This window comes from Uranotaenia lowii, chromosome 3 (assembly GCF_029784155.1).
Source record: "Uranotaenia lowii strain MFRU-FL chromosome 3, ASM2978415v1, whole genome shotgun sequence".
Lineage (NCBI taxonomy): Eukaryota > Metazoa > Arthropoda > Insecta > Diptera > Culicidae > Uranotaenia > Uranotaenia lowii.
In genome coordinates, this window is record NC_073693.1 from 281818479 (window position 1) to 281834954 (window position 16476).

A 16476-nucleotide genomic window follows, 5' to 3' on the forward strand; every position below is an offset into this window, starting at 1 on the left:
ATTTAAATCTGTATTTTCGAGGCAAAAAATCTTTTTAATCTGTATAAAATCCCAAAAATCTGTATTAAAATCTGTATCTTAACTTTTGATTCCAGATACTAACATTGCACTACGACGACCGTTTTTATAATGCGTGGGACGCTAATCTAGTTACCCTCTTCATTATTGCGAACTGCGACATATCTGCGATCTTTCAAATCAGTGTTAATCCTGTGATTTTGCTACATGCAATCCGCTTTTTAGTTTGTTTGTACAAATAATTGCGACTTCGAAACATTGCACGAAATCCAATTTCCAGTACAACGAACAAAATACATATCCGCTACCGCTACATGTAAAAAATAAGGTCACGCCAACTTTAAAGTGGATATGTTTCGTAAAACGCAACGATCTTTGTCCAAGCGGGGTTTAACAATCAGATGGGATTTGAAAATTGTGTCAATTGTCTCTGATCAGTTTCTGTATTTAGTTGTAATCACTGTATACTGCAAGAAAAATATTCACAGCAGCTGAAGTAAGTCAATGATATTCAACTAGGTACCATTAAAAGTTACATTTCGTGTAATGCAATGTCAGATCTTGGTATATGATTTTCGAACACAGGTTTGAAAACTGTTTTCAAACCCTTGCATTGATGCAGTTCCGAACTATAATCTGGAAGATTTTTCTCATTTGTGAGCATGACAATTGATGGCTTGAACATTGGATCATCAAAGGAGAATATTCTCGATTAACACAAAGCATAATCAAAATATCGTTGTTTTTTTTTCATTTGCTGAAAATCTGTATAAAATCTGTATAAATTTCCAATTATCTGTAATCTGTATATACAGATTCTTGGTTTGAAAATTTCAAAAAAATCTGTATGTTTACTGAAAAATCTGTATATGTGGTAACGCTGCCTACAATGTGCGTCCCATGCATATTCTTTAGCGTATTTAAATACATTGCATGATTTTATTACGACAATACAATCCAAATCAAAAATATGTGTGGTAATGTACCTATATGGCCTCCAAATGATACGTATGTATATACTGGTTTTGCTGCATTATATACGCACTTCCCGGCAATGCTATACAAACCGTATGGAGCACATCTCTCAAATTTCCCCTCAGATTTCCCCTTTTTTGACAGATTTAAGCTTTTTTCTTCAGATTTGAGCTTTCATCTCCTATGCTCTCAAGGCAAAAAAAAGCTTAAATCTGAGGAAAAAAAAGCTTAAAAACGAGATTCACGAGCACATATTTAAAAGATGTTGGTCACACGATACATAGACAAATCGTGTAACGTTGCAGGGATCTGTATATACGATATGTTTACACGTATATTTGCACGTATATTTGTGTTGCAAATTTGATATACCCACCAAATGGTTGTCTGGGGTATTACCTTTTAGGTGATATATTATGTCATTTTTGTTTAAAAGTTTGTTTATTCTGTTGATCAGAATTTTCTCGAAAACCTTATTAAAGACACTTAATGTGGAAATTGAGCGATAGTTATTAACATTGAAGCTGTCTCCTGATTTGAAAATAGGTACTACTTTGGATATTTTTTAGGGTATCAGGATACCGTCCTGTATTTATTATTTTGTTAAAACATTGGCAAAGGATCCTAGCAAAATCATCACAATTATCTTTAAGTCACAATTATCTTTAAGTGCCCTGTTTCTAAACTTTGTTAAAAATGAAGAATCATCCAACCACATATCCAGCACAGAAAAAGTTTCTCGTTCGGTGCCCTATATTCCAGTGCTCACCGAACGACTCTTCCAATGTCTAGCCACCGACTACCCCAACGTCAGAATCGCCAGCAGGAGGAACCTAACTGGAGGAGATCTACACACACGTGTGAAAGACCCAAAGAGTATCGGAGAGAAATCCAATGTTGTTTACCAGATCCCATGTGAAGAGCCCTGTCCATGCGTATACAGGGTGACAAAAAAGTCCTGTCACACTTTTTTGGGGTCGCCTGTAGCCTACACGTTGCATCTCTCTGGTGCCTTCTATATGTCAAATGAAAGGGCTAACTTCGCTGCCCAAAGTGGCAGAGTTTCGTTTCTGTGCAGTTTGTTTACATTGAGTTGTGAGCTATGGCAGAGTTTAGAGCAGCTGTTATCGCTGAATATGTGAAAGGGTTCAAACCCGGACACATATTCAAACATCTAAAACCGCTCGGAATCAACCGGAAATTCGTGTACCGGACCATAAATCGGTACCTAGAGACCGGAGGCACCGAGGACAAGGCACGATCTGGACGACCAAGGTCTGTGAGAACTCCAAGGCTGGTAAAGATTATTCGAGACCGGATTAGACGGAATCCCGCCCAATCTGCACGGAAGCTGGCCAGGAACCTCAAAATTAACCGAGAATCAATCCGCCTGCTTCTGCGCAAGGATTTAAAACGTACACCGTACAAAAAACAGGTGGTTCATGGGGTACCAAAGCTACAATGGACAAGAGGTATCAACGGTCGCGGGAATTGCTCGGTTGGCGCGCAGATGACGAGATCATTTTTTCGGACGAGAAACTGTTCGTTTTGGAGCAAACAGTCAATCGTCAAAATGATCGAGTTTGGAGTGTGAGCCTCCAGCAAGCTCCTGCGGACAAGCTGAACGTTTCCCGGTTCCAAAATAAGACGTCAGTGATGGTTTGGGGAGCCATTTGCAAGAGAGGTAAACTGCCTCTTATTTTTATCGATAAAGGGGTCAAAATCAACGCAGCGTACTACTTGGACACGGTTTTGAAGAAAAATGTTCTGCCTCAAGCTGAACTATTGTTTGCAGACGATTACTACTGCTTCCAGCAAGATGGTGCCCCATCCCACACCGCAAAGGTTGTTCAGGCGTGGTGTGAGGAAAATTTGACAGATTTCATTCCAAAGAATGAATGGCCTCCGTCGTCTCCGGATCTGAATCCACTGGATTATTTCGTGTGGGGATATATGATGTCAAATCGAACGACTATAAATTAACAAATTTGGAGCAATTCGAGCGAGTTATCAGGGAAATCTGGGACGAGATGCCGATGGAGCACGTGTGCGCCGCCTGCGACGACTTTCCGAGACGTCTGAAGCTGGTTAGATCAGAGAAAGGTGGTGTAATTCCAAGATACCGTCTGTGAAGTATCTTTTTGAGTTACTGAATAAAGCTATGAAAACCAGATTCTGATTTTCTTCTTATTCTTTGAAATATTGAGATTTGCGTGTGTGACCGGACTTTTTTGTCACCCTGTACATTAGACGCTTGACCAACGACTCTCAGGACATCGTAGCAACATGAAAGTACTTGGGACAAAACAAGATAGAAATGTCAACAACACCACAGCAACCAATAGACAGAAAGAGAAAGACAACACAGCTCTCATCGAACACAGTTTAGAGACAGGGCACACATTCAACCTTAGTAAGACCTGGCAATGTTATACAAACCGTATGGAGCACATCTCTCAGATTTCCCCTTTTTTTGACAGATTTAGCTTTTTTCTTCAGATTTGAGCTTTCATCTCCTATGCTCTCAAGGCAAAAAAAAAGCTTAAACCTGAGCAAAAAAAAAGCTTAAAACAAGATTCACGACCACTTATTTAAACGATGTTGGTCACACGATACATAGACAAATCGTGTAACGTTGCCGCCATCTGACTGGATAGTAGCTTCAACAAACACACTCTAAACTTTCTAGAGATGTGTCATATATTTAACACCAAGAATACAGTCAACCAACGCACGCACAGATGTAAACAATCTCAACACCTTCTTTGCCTCAGTATTAGATATATTACACAAACACAATTATAAAAAACCAAATGTCAAAAATAACGATAGCCATAAAAAAACAAATGCCAAAAATACCGATAACCAGAAAACAACGCAAGAAGAAACTTTCTGGGTATGGTATCTGATGTCTGCGATTTCAATCAGACTTGATCTTTCCTCGAAGACATTCCATTAACTTAACACTAAGCGTACATCTTTCGAGGGTATTATGGCTAGCATCTAACAAATGCTAAAACCACCAACCCACATAAAGTGCACTACTTTTGCCGTGTTCGGGATTCGATCTCAAGACCGTTGGCATAGAAAATGAACGCTTTTCTCTACGCCACGGGCAGCGACAATTTTTCCAAAATTGTATGATGAAAAATGAAAACGGAATAAGATCACCCTATGCCCCTATGGTTCCAACAATCGTATGAACATTAAAAAAAAAAGAACTGAAAAACAAATAAATGAATAAAATATAAGAAATGAATTTATTTTAAATTGCGTTTAAAAATCACTTTACATATTTTAAAAAGTAAATATCTATTGAATTTCAGTTACAATTGGTCAAAATATGTTTGTTATCACTTCAATTTGATTTCACAAACTTTTAACACATTCAAACATTTCAAAAGTCTTGATAGTAAACATGTTTTTGAAAAAGAAATGCATATGGATGAATGTTCCGTAGACAAACATTTACTGTCTCAATGATAATCTCAAATGAACTCCCTTCTCGCTGTTAAGTGAAATCAATCCCTTGGCTAGTTTCAGCGGCACCTGGGTCTCTGCAGTTCTTTCGAGACAGAACTCCTTAAGTACCGCAAAGAGCAGAGCTTTCATCTCCATCAGCGCGAAACGGGATCCGATACAATTCCTAGGTCCAACTCCAAACGGTATGTAGGCATCCATGTTGATGTTCTTTCGGTTCTCTTCGTTGAACCTTTCTGGGTCGAACCTTTCCGGATTGGGGAAGTACTTCGGGTCGTGATGAAGTCCATGAACCGGGATCCAAATGCTGGTTCCTTTGTCAATGGTGAACTTCAGCCCATTGCCATCGTCGAAGTGGAAGTCCTGCACACAAATTCTATCTAGGGCTGGAGCACACCAGTGACGCAAAGTTTCGGAAATGACCATATCCATGTATTTCATTTTCTGGAGGGTATCGTAGTCCAGAGGTTTACCTTGAAGATTTTTATTGGTTTCCTGAATTTCTTCGTACAGCCGTTGTTGAACATCTGGATTCACGGCTAGCTCGTAGGACGCGAACGTTAAAATCGAAGAAATCGAATCAAACCCACCGACGAAGAATAGCAAACATTGAGCTATAAATTCCGGTTCACTGATTGCTCTCGAAATCGATTGTTTGCCAACATTTGATTCCTCAACAGTTGAAAATCCTGCATCCTGGTCCGCTTCGGTGGCGGGATCTTGGGCATGTTTCAACGTTCCTTGCTGGGCTTGCATCAACATATTGATCATGTCCGGTCGAACGATGCCCTGCTCTTTGCGGGTCCGGACTGCCTCCCGAATAATTTGGGAAAAGTACTTGGTAATGTCCCGATCGAACAAGTCGATATCAAACTTCGACAACAGACCGGGCCAGATTCTAGAGGTCAAAATGCGTGCCATCATTTTAAGTTTGTTCGAATTAAACATGCGCTGTGCCATCCGGAAAAAGTCATTTTCGCTGTTCTCGATTGATTCGACCTTCAGTCCAAAGGCACACGTTGCGATGATGTCGTTGGCCATCCGGATGAAGAGATCCTTCATTTCGTAATGTAAATATCCCCCGGAACGAGAAGCCTGTTGCTTCAGGATGGAAACCGCTTGTTCACTATATCCCGTCATGAGTCCCAGCATCGTACGCATTTTGGTGCCGGTGAAAGCTGGACTCAACATGGCTCTCATATCTCGCCATTTTTGTCCTGCAATGTAAAGAAGTTGAAAATGAATTAGATAATTTAACAATTTTGCAAATCACCATAGTTCTGAATTATGACGCTTTTATTCCATGAAGCTTACTCCAAATTTTTCTTATAAGCTTAAATCTCAAGTACCGTCAACTGGGGCATCATGCAACACTTTCAACTTCAATGGCCTCTAAAAACTCAATGTCCACAGATAACACTAGTTTACAAATTTAAAAAAAAAAATCGTGAACTTTATTGTCTGACCCATGTTCTAAATGTAAAATTGGGCACTGAATCCAAAAATGAGATTCAAAAAAACACAGTAGAACAGTTTTTGATGTATGCTTCAAATATGATCTTTTTGAAAAACTAAAAAAATACTGGTACTCAGAATCAAATATCCTAGAATGCATAACATTTATTCGAAATCTCTTTTCCGGAAAAATCTGCTCTCGATCATCTGAACTTCACTCTTGTTTATGATCAACAATATTGTTGATATTAGTGACTTTATGATAGATAAAAATATTGAAAACGCAATTTTAAAGAGAAAATTTTGTTTCAGCGAAAGTTTTAGACTCAAACGTAAAATTTCATAAATCTAATTTTCATTTATATTTAAATATCAATTCAAAACAATGATTTCAAGTGGATAGAAGTTATGTTAACTTTATCTTAACAGTAGTTTTTGCCTTTTTGAATAATTTAACGAACTGTGGTGTACTTTTCGAGTATAGGAAGAATTAAACATGATAAATCTCACTCACTCAAAGTCAAAATTAATACTTATCTTACCAGAAGGTCACATGCCAAAGATATGACCCAGGGGAGGGGTATCTTGAGTTTCAAACGTGAATAGAATTTAAAGATATTGTGCTCAGGAGGAATAAAAAATACTGGCTTTTCATTATTAACTTTTTTCTTCGCTACTCAAGCAACCAAAAGTCACAAATTTACTTGAATGAAGGCTTTGAAAGTTACATATTGACTGATAAAGAGAATCAACTGCCCAATTTCCTTGAGTGAACTCTATGTACTCATTAACGAAATTGAAAGTTGCAATAGTGATTAATATGTACCATATATGTGACTTATTTTGCCCAATTCCCATGAGTGAACTACATGTTCTCATGAATGAACTTAAAAGTTGTAAAAGTGATTAATATGTACGTTGTAAGGGACTTAAGGGGGAGGGGTAGAGTCAAACATTTTCCAAAAATCGATTTTTTTTTTCTTATTGTAAAACATTTCAAGAATGTTGTGTCAAATTTTCAAGTCAATTGAAGCAAAACTGTAGAAATTACAGGCCTTTATCTCCTCCTATCTAATACTGCAAGAAAGCAGGAGCAGAAACTTCAAACCCGTTTTTCTCGGAAGCACATTTTTAAAGTCCGTGGACATCGTCATTTGAAAAGTACTTATTCGATTCTTTTCAAATTAAGAACATATTTTCTAAATATAAAATACAAGTACCCAACGTTGTTTTTTTTGTTTTTACTTTGGGGGGTTTTTTAACAGATAAAAAATGGCGGATTTTTTCGTGAAAACTCGTAGTTTATACTTCAAACAGCCACAAAAATTTCATTAATTTTTTTTTAAGTTAAATAAAACGTTGGGGCCCAGAAAAACACACACACACACACACACACACACACACACACACACACACACACACACACACACACACACACACACACACACACACACACACACACACACACACACACACACACACACACACACACACACACACACACACACACACACACACACACACACACACACACACACACACACACACACACACACACACACACACACCTGAGGGGTGTTCAGGTTTTTAAAATGCAAAATTGAAAGAAATACGTCAAGTTGATATTGACCAAATTTTGACCGTATCACCCTATATAATCTTTGAACCGTTATAACTTTTTTGTTCCAATTCCATTCGTGTTGCAGTCTCCAAGTGAAATATTTGTATCAATTTAGGCTTGAAGAAAACTATTCATAAAAAGCAATAGGAATACCAGTAATTTTTACCACCAAATTAAATTTTAATCATAAACGAATGCTGAGAAACCGCGTGTTAATTATTACCCTGCATCTTGAAAAGTATGGGGAAAATATAAACACTTCTTAGGGCGTGGGTGGAAATTTTTTTAAACATTAAATCATATCACATCACATGTACCATCAATTACCAAACGTAAAACTTTAAAAAAACAACATTTTATCTTCATTCACATTGACGAGGGAGTCAATTGATAAGCCACGTCTCAAAATGATTTTCGATTCTCAGAGACATGAATTTTGTTAATAACTGTAACTACATAATTTACATAGTTAGTTTGCAAGTTATTACTGTAAGTTATCAATAGAATGACAGACTAGCACATTTGATCAGATTTGAGACCCTACTATGAACCTAACGGCGCTTATGGCGTTTGTTCGGAATTCCCCTTTGTTCATAATTACCGCACTTAGCCCTACATCACTTTTTGTTAAATTATTCCAAATAGCAAAAACTACTGGTATGGTAAAGTAAACATAATTTCTTCAATTTTCAATCGATTCTTATACATAACCTCTGTGTTTTGAATTGATATTAAAGTATAAATGAAAATTAGATTTTTTAAATGTTTCGTTCAATTCTAAAACTTTCGCGGATAAAATTTTTTTTTTAAATGCGTTTTCAATCATTTGTTCTATCATAAAGTGAAATTCAGATGATCGATAGAAAATTTATTCCCCTTTGATATGCAGAAAAGAGATTTCGAATTAATGTTACGCAGTCAAGTTCAAGTTCTTTTTTAATTTTTTTCCAAAATATCATATTTGGAGCATAACTTAAAAACTGTTCTACTGAGAATTTTAAGAATTTCATGTTCGGATTCCATGCCCGATTTCACATTAAAAGTGATCTTCAGTTCACTTGGTTCAAAAAAGCTGTTAACTTATCATACCGCTTGCACTTCAAAAGTTTTGAGATTGATGGGACATCAAATAAACGTAGTTATAAAAACTATTAGTTTCCACAAATTATTTTTAAACTTACAAAAACAGGTGATTTTAACCCTACTAAGAAAAAGGGGTCAGAGGCAAAACAGCCTGCGGCTGAAAACCTCTCAAATAAAGACAAAATAAAAAGAAAAAGGAATGGGTGATGTCATAACGCATAAACCAATTGCCGTAATTAATTTTTTTAAAATTTTTTTTCCATACACGCAAAATAATTTTGAAATTCATTTTACAGTTTTTATCACGTAAACTAAGTTTATGATGCATCGCATCAATTTTGTGTTATTTCTCATTTGTATTTTTTGGCAGTATTTGGCCGGACGAATATATCTAATATCATCGCTAATAATTCATTCCATATCAGAATTTAAAATTTTAAATGTTAGATGCTGCTAATAGATTAATTGGAATGTTAAATTTGGATCTTAAATTTCAATCTGAATTTTAAATCAAAATCTCATAATCTTTGTACCTACTCCAAATCATAATCATTATCAAGACACGAATGCCATAAGTGATGGTAAGATGGTAAAGTGTCTCTACTTAAACTAAAAAAAATATTTCAACCATTTGAAAAATAATTTGATTTAAAATCTAAGTTCCAGACTGAACCAATTTTATCTTGAAAATAGATATCTAATAAGAAATAACTGTATTTCATGCAAAGTTTTAAGGCAATACGAACTAATATCAAATTATCTCGGAAACGCTTTGGTGTTTTTGAGTCAAAAGGGAGCTAAGGACGCAAATTTAACCATAGAAAACAGCTATAATTTGTCAGTGACTTCATCGTTTCGTGTTTAGACACTAAAAAAGTCTATTTCCTAACGGGCTAAAACTTGAAAAAGTCGATAAAAACGTTTGAAAGTGCATTTTAATTTTTTTTTGCCAGAAGCTGAAAATCAGCATTTTCTGCCGTCGAATCAAGCAGCAAATTCAACTCGATCAAGTCAACTGAATTTTAGTGCTACAGCTTGACTTGTTTCATCTCACGTTTTGGCCTATTGGTTACATGTCGGGGAGGTAATCAGTCGACTTGAGTTCGATTCCTGGTCGAGTTGATTTTTTTTATTTACCATTCATAATCGATGCATTTTGCACTAAACGGTGAATCGTAGATCTATCAAACAAAGCAATAATAGAAATATGTATGTCTGTTTGTAGAATACAAAAAATCCATACACACACGTACATTATGTTTCTAATGCTGTGTTTGGCAGATGATGCTATTATCCGTATAATGTAAGCTTGCCAGATTGCCCGGTTTTATCCGGGTTTGCCCGGATATTTGATGCAAAATTTCGATAAGGTCCGGTCCGGCCCAGTTGCCCGGATATCGTGAAAAAAGTCCGGATATTGCCCGGATTTTTCACAGAGAAACCAAAAAAAATCAAAGTTTTTGAGTAAGCTTTGGCAAAATCGATTAACGGTATGGAAATTTTCAACGGTTATTTCACATAATTTCACTGTTTTACTTTTATAAAGCTTTAAATATTTAAGTGTTCCAACAAGTTTTTGGAAGTCTGCAATTACATTAATAAAATATGAATTTCATTTTTTTTTTTTGCATTTTTTCTTTGCTTTTATGTATAATTACATCTAAATTTTGCCCGGTTTTTGCCCGGTTTTTGCCCGGTTTTTGCCCGGTTTTTGAATTTGAAAAATTGAAATCCATGCCCGGATTTTGCCAGGTTTTTTTGAAAAAATGCCTGGAATTGCTAAGCGCGGATGGGAGTGGAAAAAATTCTGGCAACCTTAGTATAATCCAACAATCAAAATAATCGATCATGAAGGGTAAATGAAAAAAATCACCTCGACCAGGAATCGAACTCCAGTCTTTGAATTACCTCTCCGACTCCTAACCAATAGGCTTAATCGTCAGATGTAAACAAGTCAAGCTGTAGCTTTTGAGCCAAAAAAAAACTAGAAAAATCAACAGTTCATTAGTTTTTAAGTTGACAATGAAGAATGTTCGAGGCGATTCAGCAAAATTATTTTACCATGTCCTTTTCATCGAAAATATCTCAAACACACGTTTACTAAAAATCTGATAAAAATAGGCTATATAATCTTTTTCATAACTAGCTCAACGCTGCTATAGTTTTGCATATCCGAGCTCCAGTAACGTAACTATCACCACTGACCATACTGACTGGACACTCGATTTCGTTTTCTGGATAATTTTTCCAACAGTACGCAATGTCGATTCCAGAGTGCGCATCGATCGATTTGAAGAAATGCTATCCCAGTTAGGAAATGCCACCCGACTTTTAAAAAACAAAAAGGCAAAATCTACGATAAAATCGGGCTAAACAGGACGATTTTTCCTACAGGGCATTTTTGGTCAAATATTTCAGGTTCGCCACCTGCCGTCGATATAGCGAACCTGCAAAATCTGACAACAAAAAATTAGACAGAAAATCGTTGAATTTTTGTTCTAAGTGTCATGTCAGTGTGGTCAGTGCTATCACCGAAATTAAGTGCCCGGATACTAAATGATCATAGCTTTAGATGCTACGGCAGAAAATGCTCATCGTACCCCGATCAATTGTGCTCTAACGCCCCAAGTCAATAAGTTAAAGTAGAAACGCGTTTTGAAATTGATTGTAGTGACAAAATGAAAAAAACTTTGAGCTTATTTTCCGGTGCTCAAAAGTTATAATATTTTCGTCATTTGAGAACCTTGTTGGTTACATACAAATACATACAATATACATACATACAATAACATACAAATCCAGTTTTTCATGAATAACTTTTGTCCCCTTCGGCCGATTTCTTTTGAAAACGGTTTTTCTCGTTGAGCGACCCTTTCCCGTGATCCGATCTGGCCCAAATTTGGTATGAGACCTTGTACTAGGCTTAAGATCAATTTAAGCCTGCAGCGCATAACATTTCACAAGCTTGAAATCTACATACATATTATGGGGCAGTCTAATACCCATGTTATTTTACAGTTTTAAATACATTTGTGAAACATCGAAGAAGATATGCAAAAAATTGTCGATATTTTATTTATTTATTTATTTATTATTATCTTTTTTTTTTTTGAAAAAAAGCTGTTTTTGTAAAATAGCCTATATTTCAACAGATTTGGTATTCTAAGAAACTTTTAAGTCCCAATAAGTCATAAAAATCTTCTTGCACTAAAATAAAATTGCGTTTTGTAGAAACATTGAAAATCGTATTGAAATATATAAATAATTTCAACAACTATTTTCGGAACTGGTTGAATTCAAAATATTAAAATTTTACCATTTTTCCAAATTTCCATGTACGTACACGTATAAGAAACGTCGTGAATGAAAGGGGTTTTAGCAGAAAGAGAAATTTGTTTTTATTTTTTTTTAAATCAATTGATAAGCTTATTTTGTCATGAATGATGATTCTAACGATGATATGGATGGTATCCCATCACTATGAAGCTATCCGAATGAATGATTTTGAAATGTGCAAATCACGCTTTTAAGTCTGAAGTGCTTTGTACCTACCCATGATGAAATAGTCGACGCCCTTAGCGCAAATTCAAATCACCAATGGAATTTCTCAACCATCTGGATAGCATGTGAATTTTCTAGATTGACACGATACAAATGGCTCTTACCTGTCAGACTGATCAGCATCTTGTTGAAGTAAATATCCGGACTTTCATTCGAAGTCTCGAACAACGGCCGATGGTCAACGAAATGGTCGAAATGTTTGACCGCGAGGTTTTTTATAAGTTCCGGATCTCGAATCACGAACATTGGCATGGTCATGTCGAACAAACCGAAAACTCTGCAATTTAGGCATATTATTCTCTTATATTTTCAAATTAGTGATTTATTAACTCACTTAACACCCGCATATTTGTTGTAGATCTTCCCGATGAATTCGCTGAAGGTAGTCCGATTCAAAATTGGCCCAGCCGTACTTCCGAAAATTGGCTGGACCGCCATCGACGGAATAGGTTTATCGTGGAAGTAGTCATTCTTGTGGGTAATCCTCCGATAGATAAGCACAAGCGCGGTTAAAATTAACCCAAGCGTTATCAGCCCGATCTCCATCTTTGCTCGGTCAGTTCACGAAAACAACTGAGTCGATTTTTGGAACTGAGCCGGTTTTGGGTAGTGAAAATTGGTTGGTTTGTTTTGATGCATGACGAAATGATTGATGTTTTTTTACCGGGATGCTCTTATGATAAATTGAATCAACTCCACCCCAAGGTAAGTGAGGTAATGAACGAACTTTGAGAATTAGGTAGCAAAATAACGATCTTACGTTGAGCTTGGTTGGACTCCAACAATCATATGGGAAGTATGTGCATGACCTATGAGACTGTTTTTTTCGCTATAAATAGTAGGTATATTTGATGCGATGAAATTTCTTTCGAATGATGAAAATTTCAGCATGGGGTATAAAAAGGGATGATTTGCAAAATAATCAGCCGGTCCATTTAAGGCTATCCATGCCTGATTACAGCTTGACGTTAAGATATCAGTATATGCGAGAGAAAAAAAAACAGGCTGAATCCAAAAGAGCGGACTCAAAATTTATTGAATAACTATGCTGACCCAGTGTACTTTGCTACACTTTTTGAAAATAAATGTATTTTTTGGAAATTATTAAAATTTAATTGATTTCAAGAATCGTTTTAAATTAAATTTCAACATAGTTCAGAAGCAACCGCTCTGAAATAAGAGCTTCGACTGGAGTTACGAATGATTCAATCTAATTTTCTGAAACTTGATCTCTAAATTAGATTTCAAATATCTGCCTTTTTGCTCTGTTTTTAAAAGGCTTTACATTGATTATTTAATGATTTCAAAATGAATGTTTTACTGGTATGGATACTCACCTCTTTCAAGAGGGGGAAAGGGCTCACGAACTACTATAGACACATGTTTAGTATCTAAACAACGTAACATTTCGTTCCATTTTTCTTATGAGTTTTCGAGATTGAAGTGAGGGTCTCAAATGATACGTACGCAAACAACCTGCCTCATATTCTATTGTCTCTATTACTTAATACTTAATACTCGATTTATGCTAAAAAAACATGTACGGAAACCTCTTTTTTCCTTCCGATCTGCAATCGCTGGAAAGATCCCATTTTTTCGTAATCAAAAACCCTATAATATCATTCGAAACGTTGACGTCGAAGCGTGCAGTCGCACTTTTACCCGCTCTTCAAAACAATAGTGCAATAAGTGTGGTTAGTTTTTCACGCGTCGCGTTTCCAGCCCGACACATCCGGACTTTTTCGCACCGTTTGGGCATTCCTGCTGACGAACCATTGGGTTCGGATTTTCGTGCTGTTGCCGTTTACCCAAAGGACCATTGGAGCTGATCCAATTAGTGGCAACCGAGGAAGGTATTGTTCCTCCCAAACCACGTGGTTGGTCAAGGCCATCGTTTGGTGACTGCTGATATAACCCAACCAAGCGAAGGGTGGCCACCAAACAAAGCCACATCATCATCACTGGATCAACTACAACAACAAATAAGAAGGTTTGTGTACCGTTTGGGTGTTTATCCGGCGGATCCGAATTTGTCTACCGTGAACGGATAGCGGGTGCATTGCCCGGCTCGCCAAAGATTCGTTGCCGTTGTCATCGTTGTCATCGCCGAAGCCAATATCGATCAACGGAGGACCACGTGGTTTTGTTTTGTTTACAACAAAGAAGAAAAAACACTGAAAATAATTTATCTTTAAGAAGTGCTTGAAAACCTGTAAGTTTATTTTACTCTATTTTAACTTTTTCTACTTGCTATCTTCTTTCCCTTTATATTTTGATCGTGTTTTGCTTCGCTCATATTTTTATCACGGAAGGCCTTCGTGTCTCTGTTTTAAAATATGAGCGAAGGCGGGGGGCCCCACCCGTTAACTGTGGATGACGAAAGTGTCACCTACGAGGATGAGGAGCATTTGGAGGATTCAGCTGTTGCTGGTCCTTCAAATGCTTCCCATGCTCCGATGGATGATAATCTTGCATCACCCACAGTTAACAGTAGACCTACCCGGCTCCGAACCTACACAGATGGTTCAACTTTTAATGGGCCTTGGGTGGTTTTCATCCGGCCCAAAACCGGTGGAAAACGACTTAACGTGGTTCAGATAACCAGAGATCTGGCGAGGTGGACCTCCGTGACCAGCATAACCAAGGTGCGACCAGACAAGTTGCGCGTTGTTGTGGCTGATCGAAAAGCTGCCAATGAAATTGTTGCCAGCAATTTCTTTCGGCTTGAGTACCATGTTTTCATTCCGTCTCGAAACGTAGAGATCGAGGGTGTGATAACGGAAATGAGTCTGGAGGAAGACTACATTAAATCCAAGGGCGTTGGTAAGTTTAAAGGCCTTGATTCGACTTCGGTCGAAATCTTGGATTGTCGTCAACTTAAAACTGCCAACGTCGTAAATGGAGTTAAAGGGTATTCGCCTTCAGCCTCATTTCGTGTTACCTTCGCGGGAACCGCCCTCCCTCACTACGTCTTGATTGACGGAATGTTGAGGCTTCCTGTGCGACTCTTTGTGCCTCGCCCAATGAGTTGCAAAAGGTGCATCAAATTGGGCCATACCGAGTCCCATTGTTGCAACAAAGCACGGTGCTCTCGTTGCGGAGAGAATCATGAGGAAGGAGCGTGCTCAGCATTAGAGCAGAAATGTATCTATTGCGGGGGCTCTCCTCATGATATCTCTGTGTGCGAGGCATTTAAGAGTCGCTGGGATAAGGAGAGGCGCTCTTTGAAAGAACGATCAAATCGTTCTTACGCCGCTATTTTGAAGAGCGCTTCTCCCCCGGCTCAGCCTCAGCCTAGTAATATTTTTTCAGTACTGCCAGTTGACAATGGAGATACTGACACGACTGATGAAGATCATCCTATTGTTTTTGTAGCCAACTCCCGAAAACGCTCTAAACCAGCTCCAAAGATCCCTAAAATTCCAAAAAAAATACCTACAGTTAACTCCTCAATCAACGGTAGACAAAAACCATCTACTTCAGGAAAAGAAAAAGCAGTCCCGCCAGGATTTTCCATGAATTTTGTACCCCTGAACAAACCAGAAGTAGCGGGGAGTTCGAAAACCCCAAAACCTACCGCAGTCTCGACTGATCCATCTATTCAATCGGGAATTTTTAAGTTGAGTGACATCTTAAATGGAATATTATCATTTTTAAACGTATCTGAATCGATAAGAGACATCGTATCAGCGATGCTCCCTATAGTAAAGACATTTTTAAAGCAGTTGATGCAAACTTGGCCCATTCTTTCAGTGTTTATCTCTCTCGATGGCTAATTTACGCCGAGAGGTCGGAGATATCACTGTTTTACAGTGGAATTGTCGTAGTATTATCCCTAAACTGGATCCGTTCAAATTTCTTCTTTATGAAACTAGTTGCGATATTTTTGCCCTTTCTGAAACATGGCTTTCTTCTCAATCAAACATCTCTTTCCACGATTTTAACATTATCCGTCTGGATCGCGACGATTCTTATGGAGGGGTGCTTTTGGGGATCAATAAGCGCCACTCCTTTTATAGAATCCACCTCCCTTTATCAGGAGGAATTGAAGCTGTTGCATGTCATACAACTATAAGAGGTAAGGACTTATGTGTTGTCAGTTTGTACTGGCCTCATAGAGTTGCAGTGGATCGAAGTCATCTAGAGGACCTTTGCTCAGTGCTTCCTGAGCCAAGGTTGATCCTGGGTGATTTCAATTCACATGGAACTGTTTGGGGAGAACAAACTGACGATAGTCGTTCTTCTCTTATTTATGACATTTGTGACAGTTTCAATTTAACAAT

General features: G+C 37.5%; 1 protein-coding gene across 1 annotated transcript; it reads right to left on the reverse strand.

Moving 5' to 3' along the window:
- Positions 1 to 4292: 4292 nt before the first annotated feature.
- On the reverse strand, positions 4293 to 12847 carry LOC129754631 (probable cytochrome P450 9f2). The gene is made up of 3 exons (XM_055750793.1): positions 12528 to 12847; positions 12298 to 12470; positions 4293 to 5690 (listed from the first exon to the last, which is right to left on the reverse strand). The coding sequence occupies exons 1-3, from the start codon at positions 12737 to 12739 to the stop codon at positions 4462 to 4464; spliced, it is 1614 nt and encodes a 537-aa protein (XP_055606768.1). The 5' UTR covers positions 12740 to 12847; the 3' UTR covers positions 4293 to 4461.
- Between the last annotated feature and the right edge of the window lie 3629 nt (positions 12848 to 16476).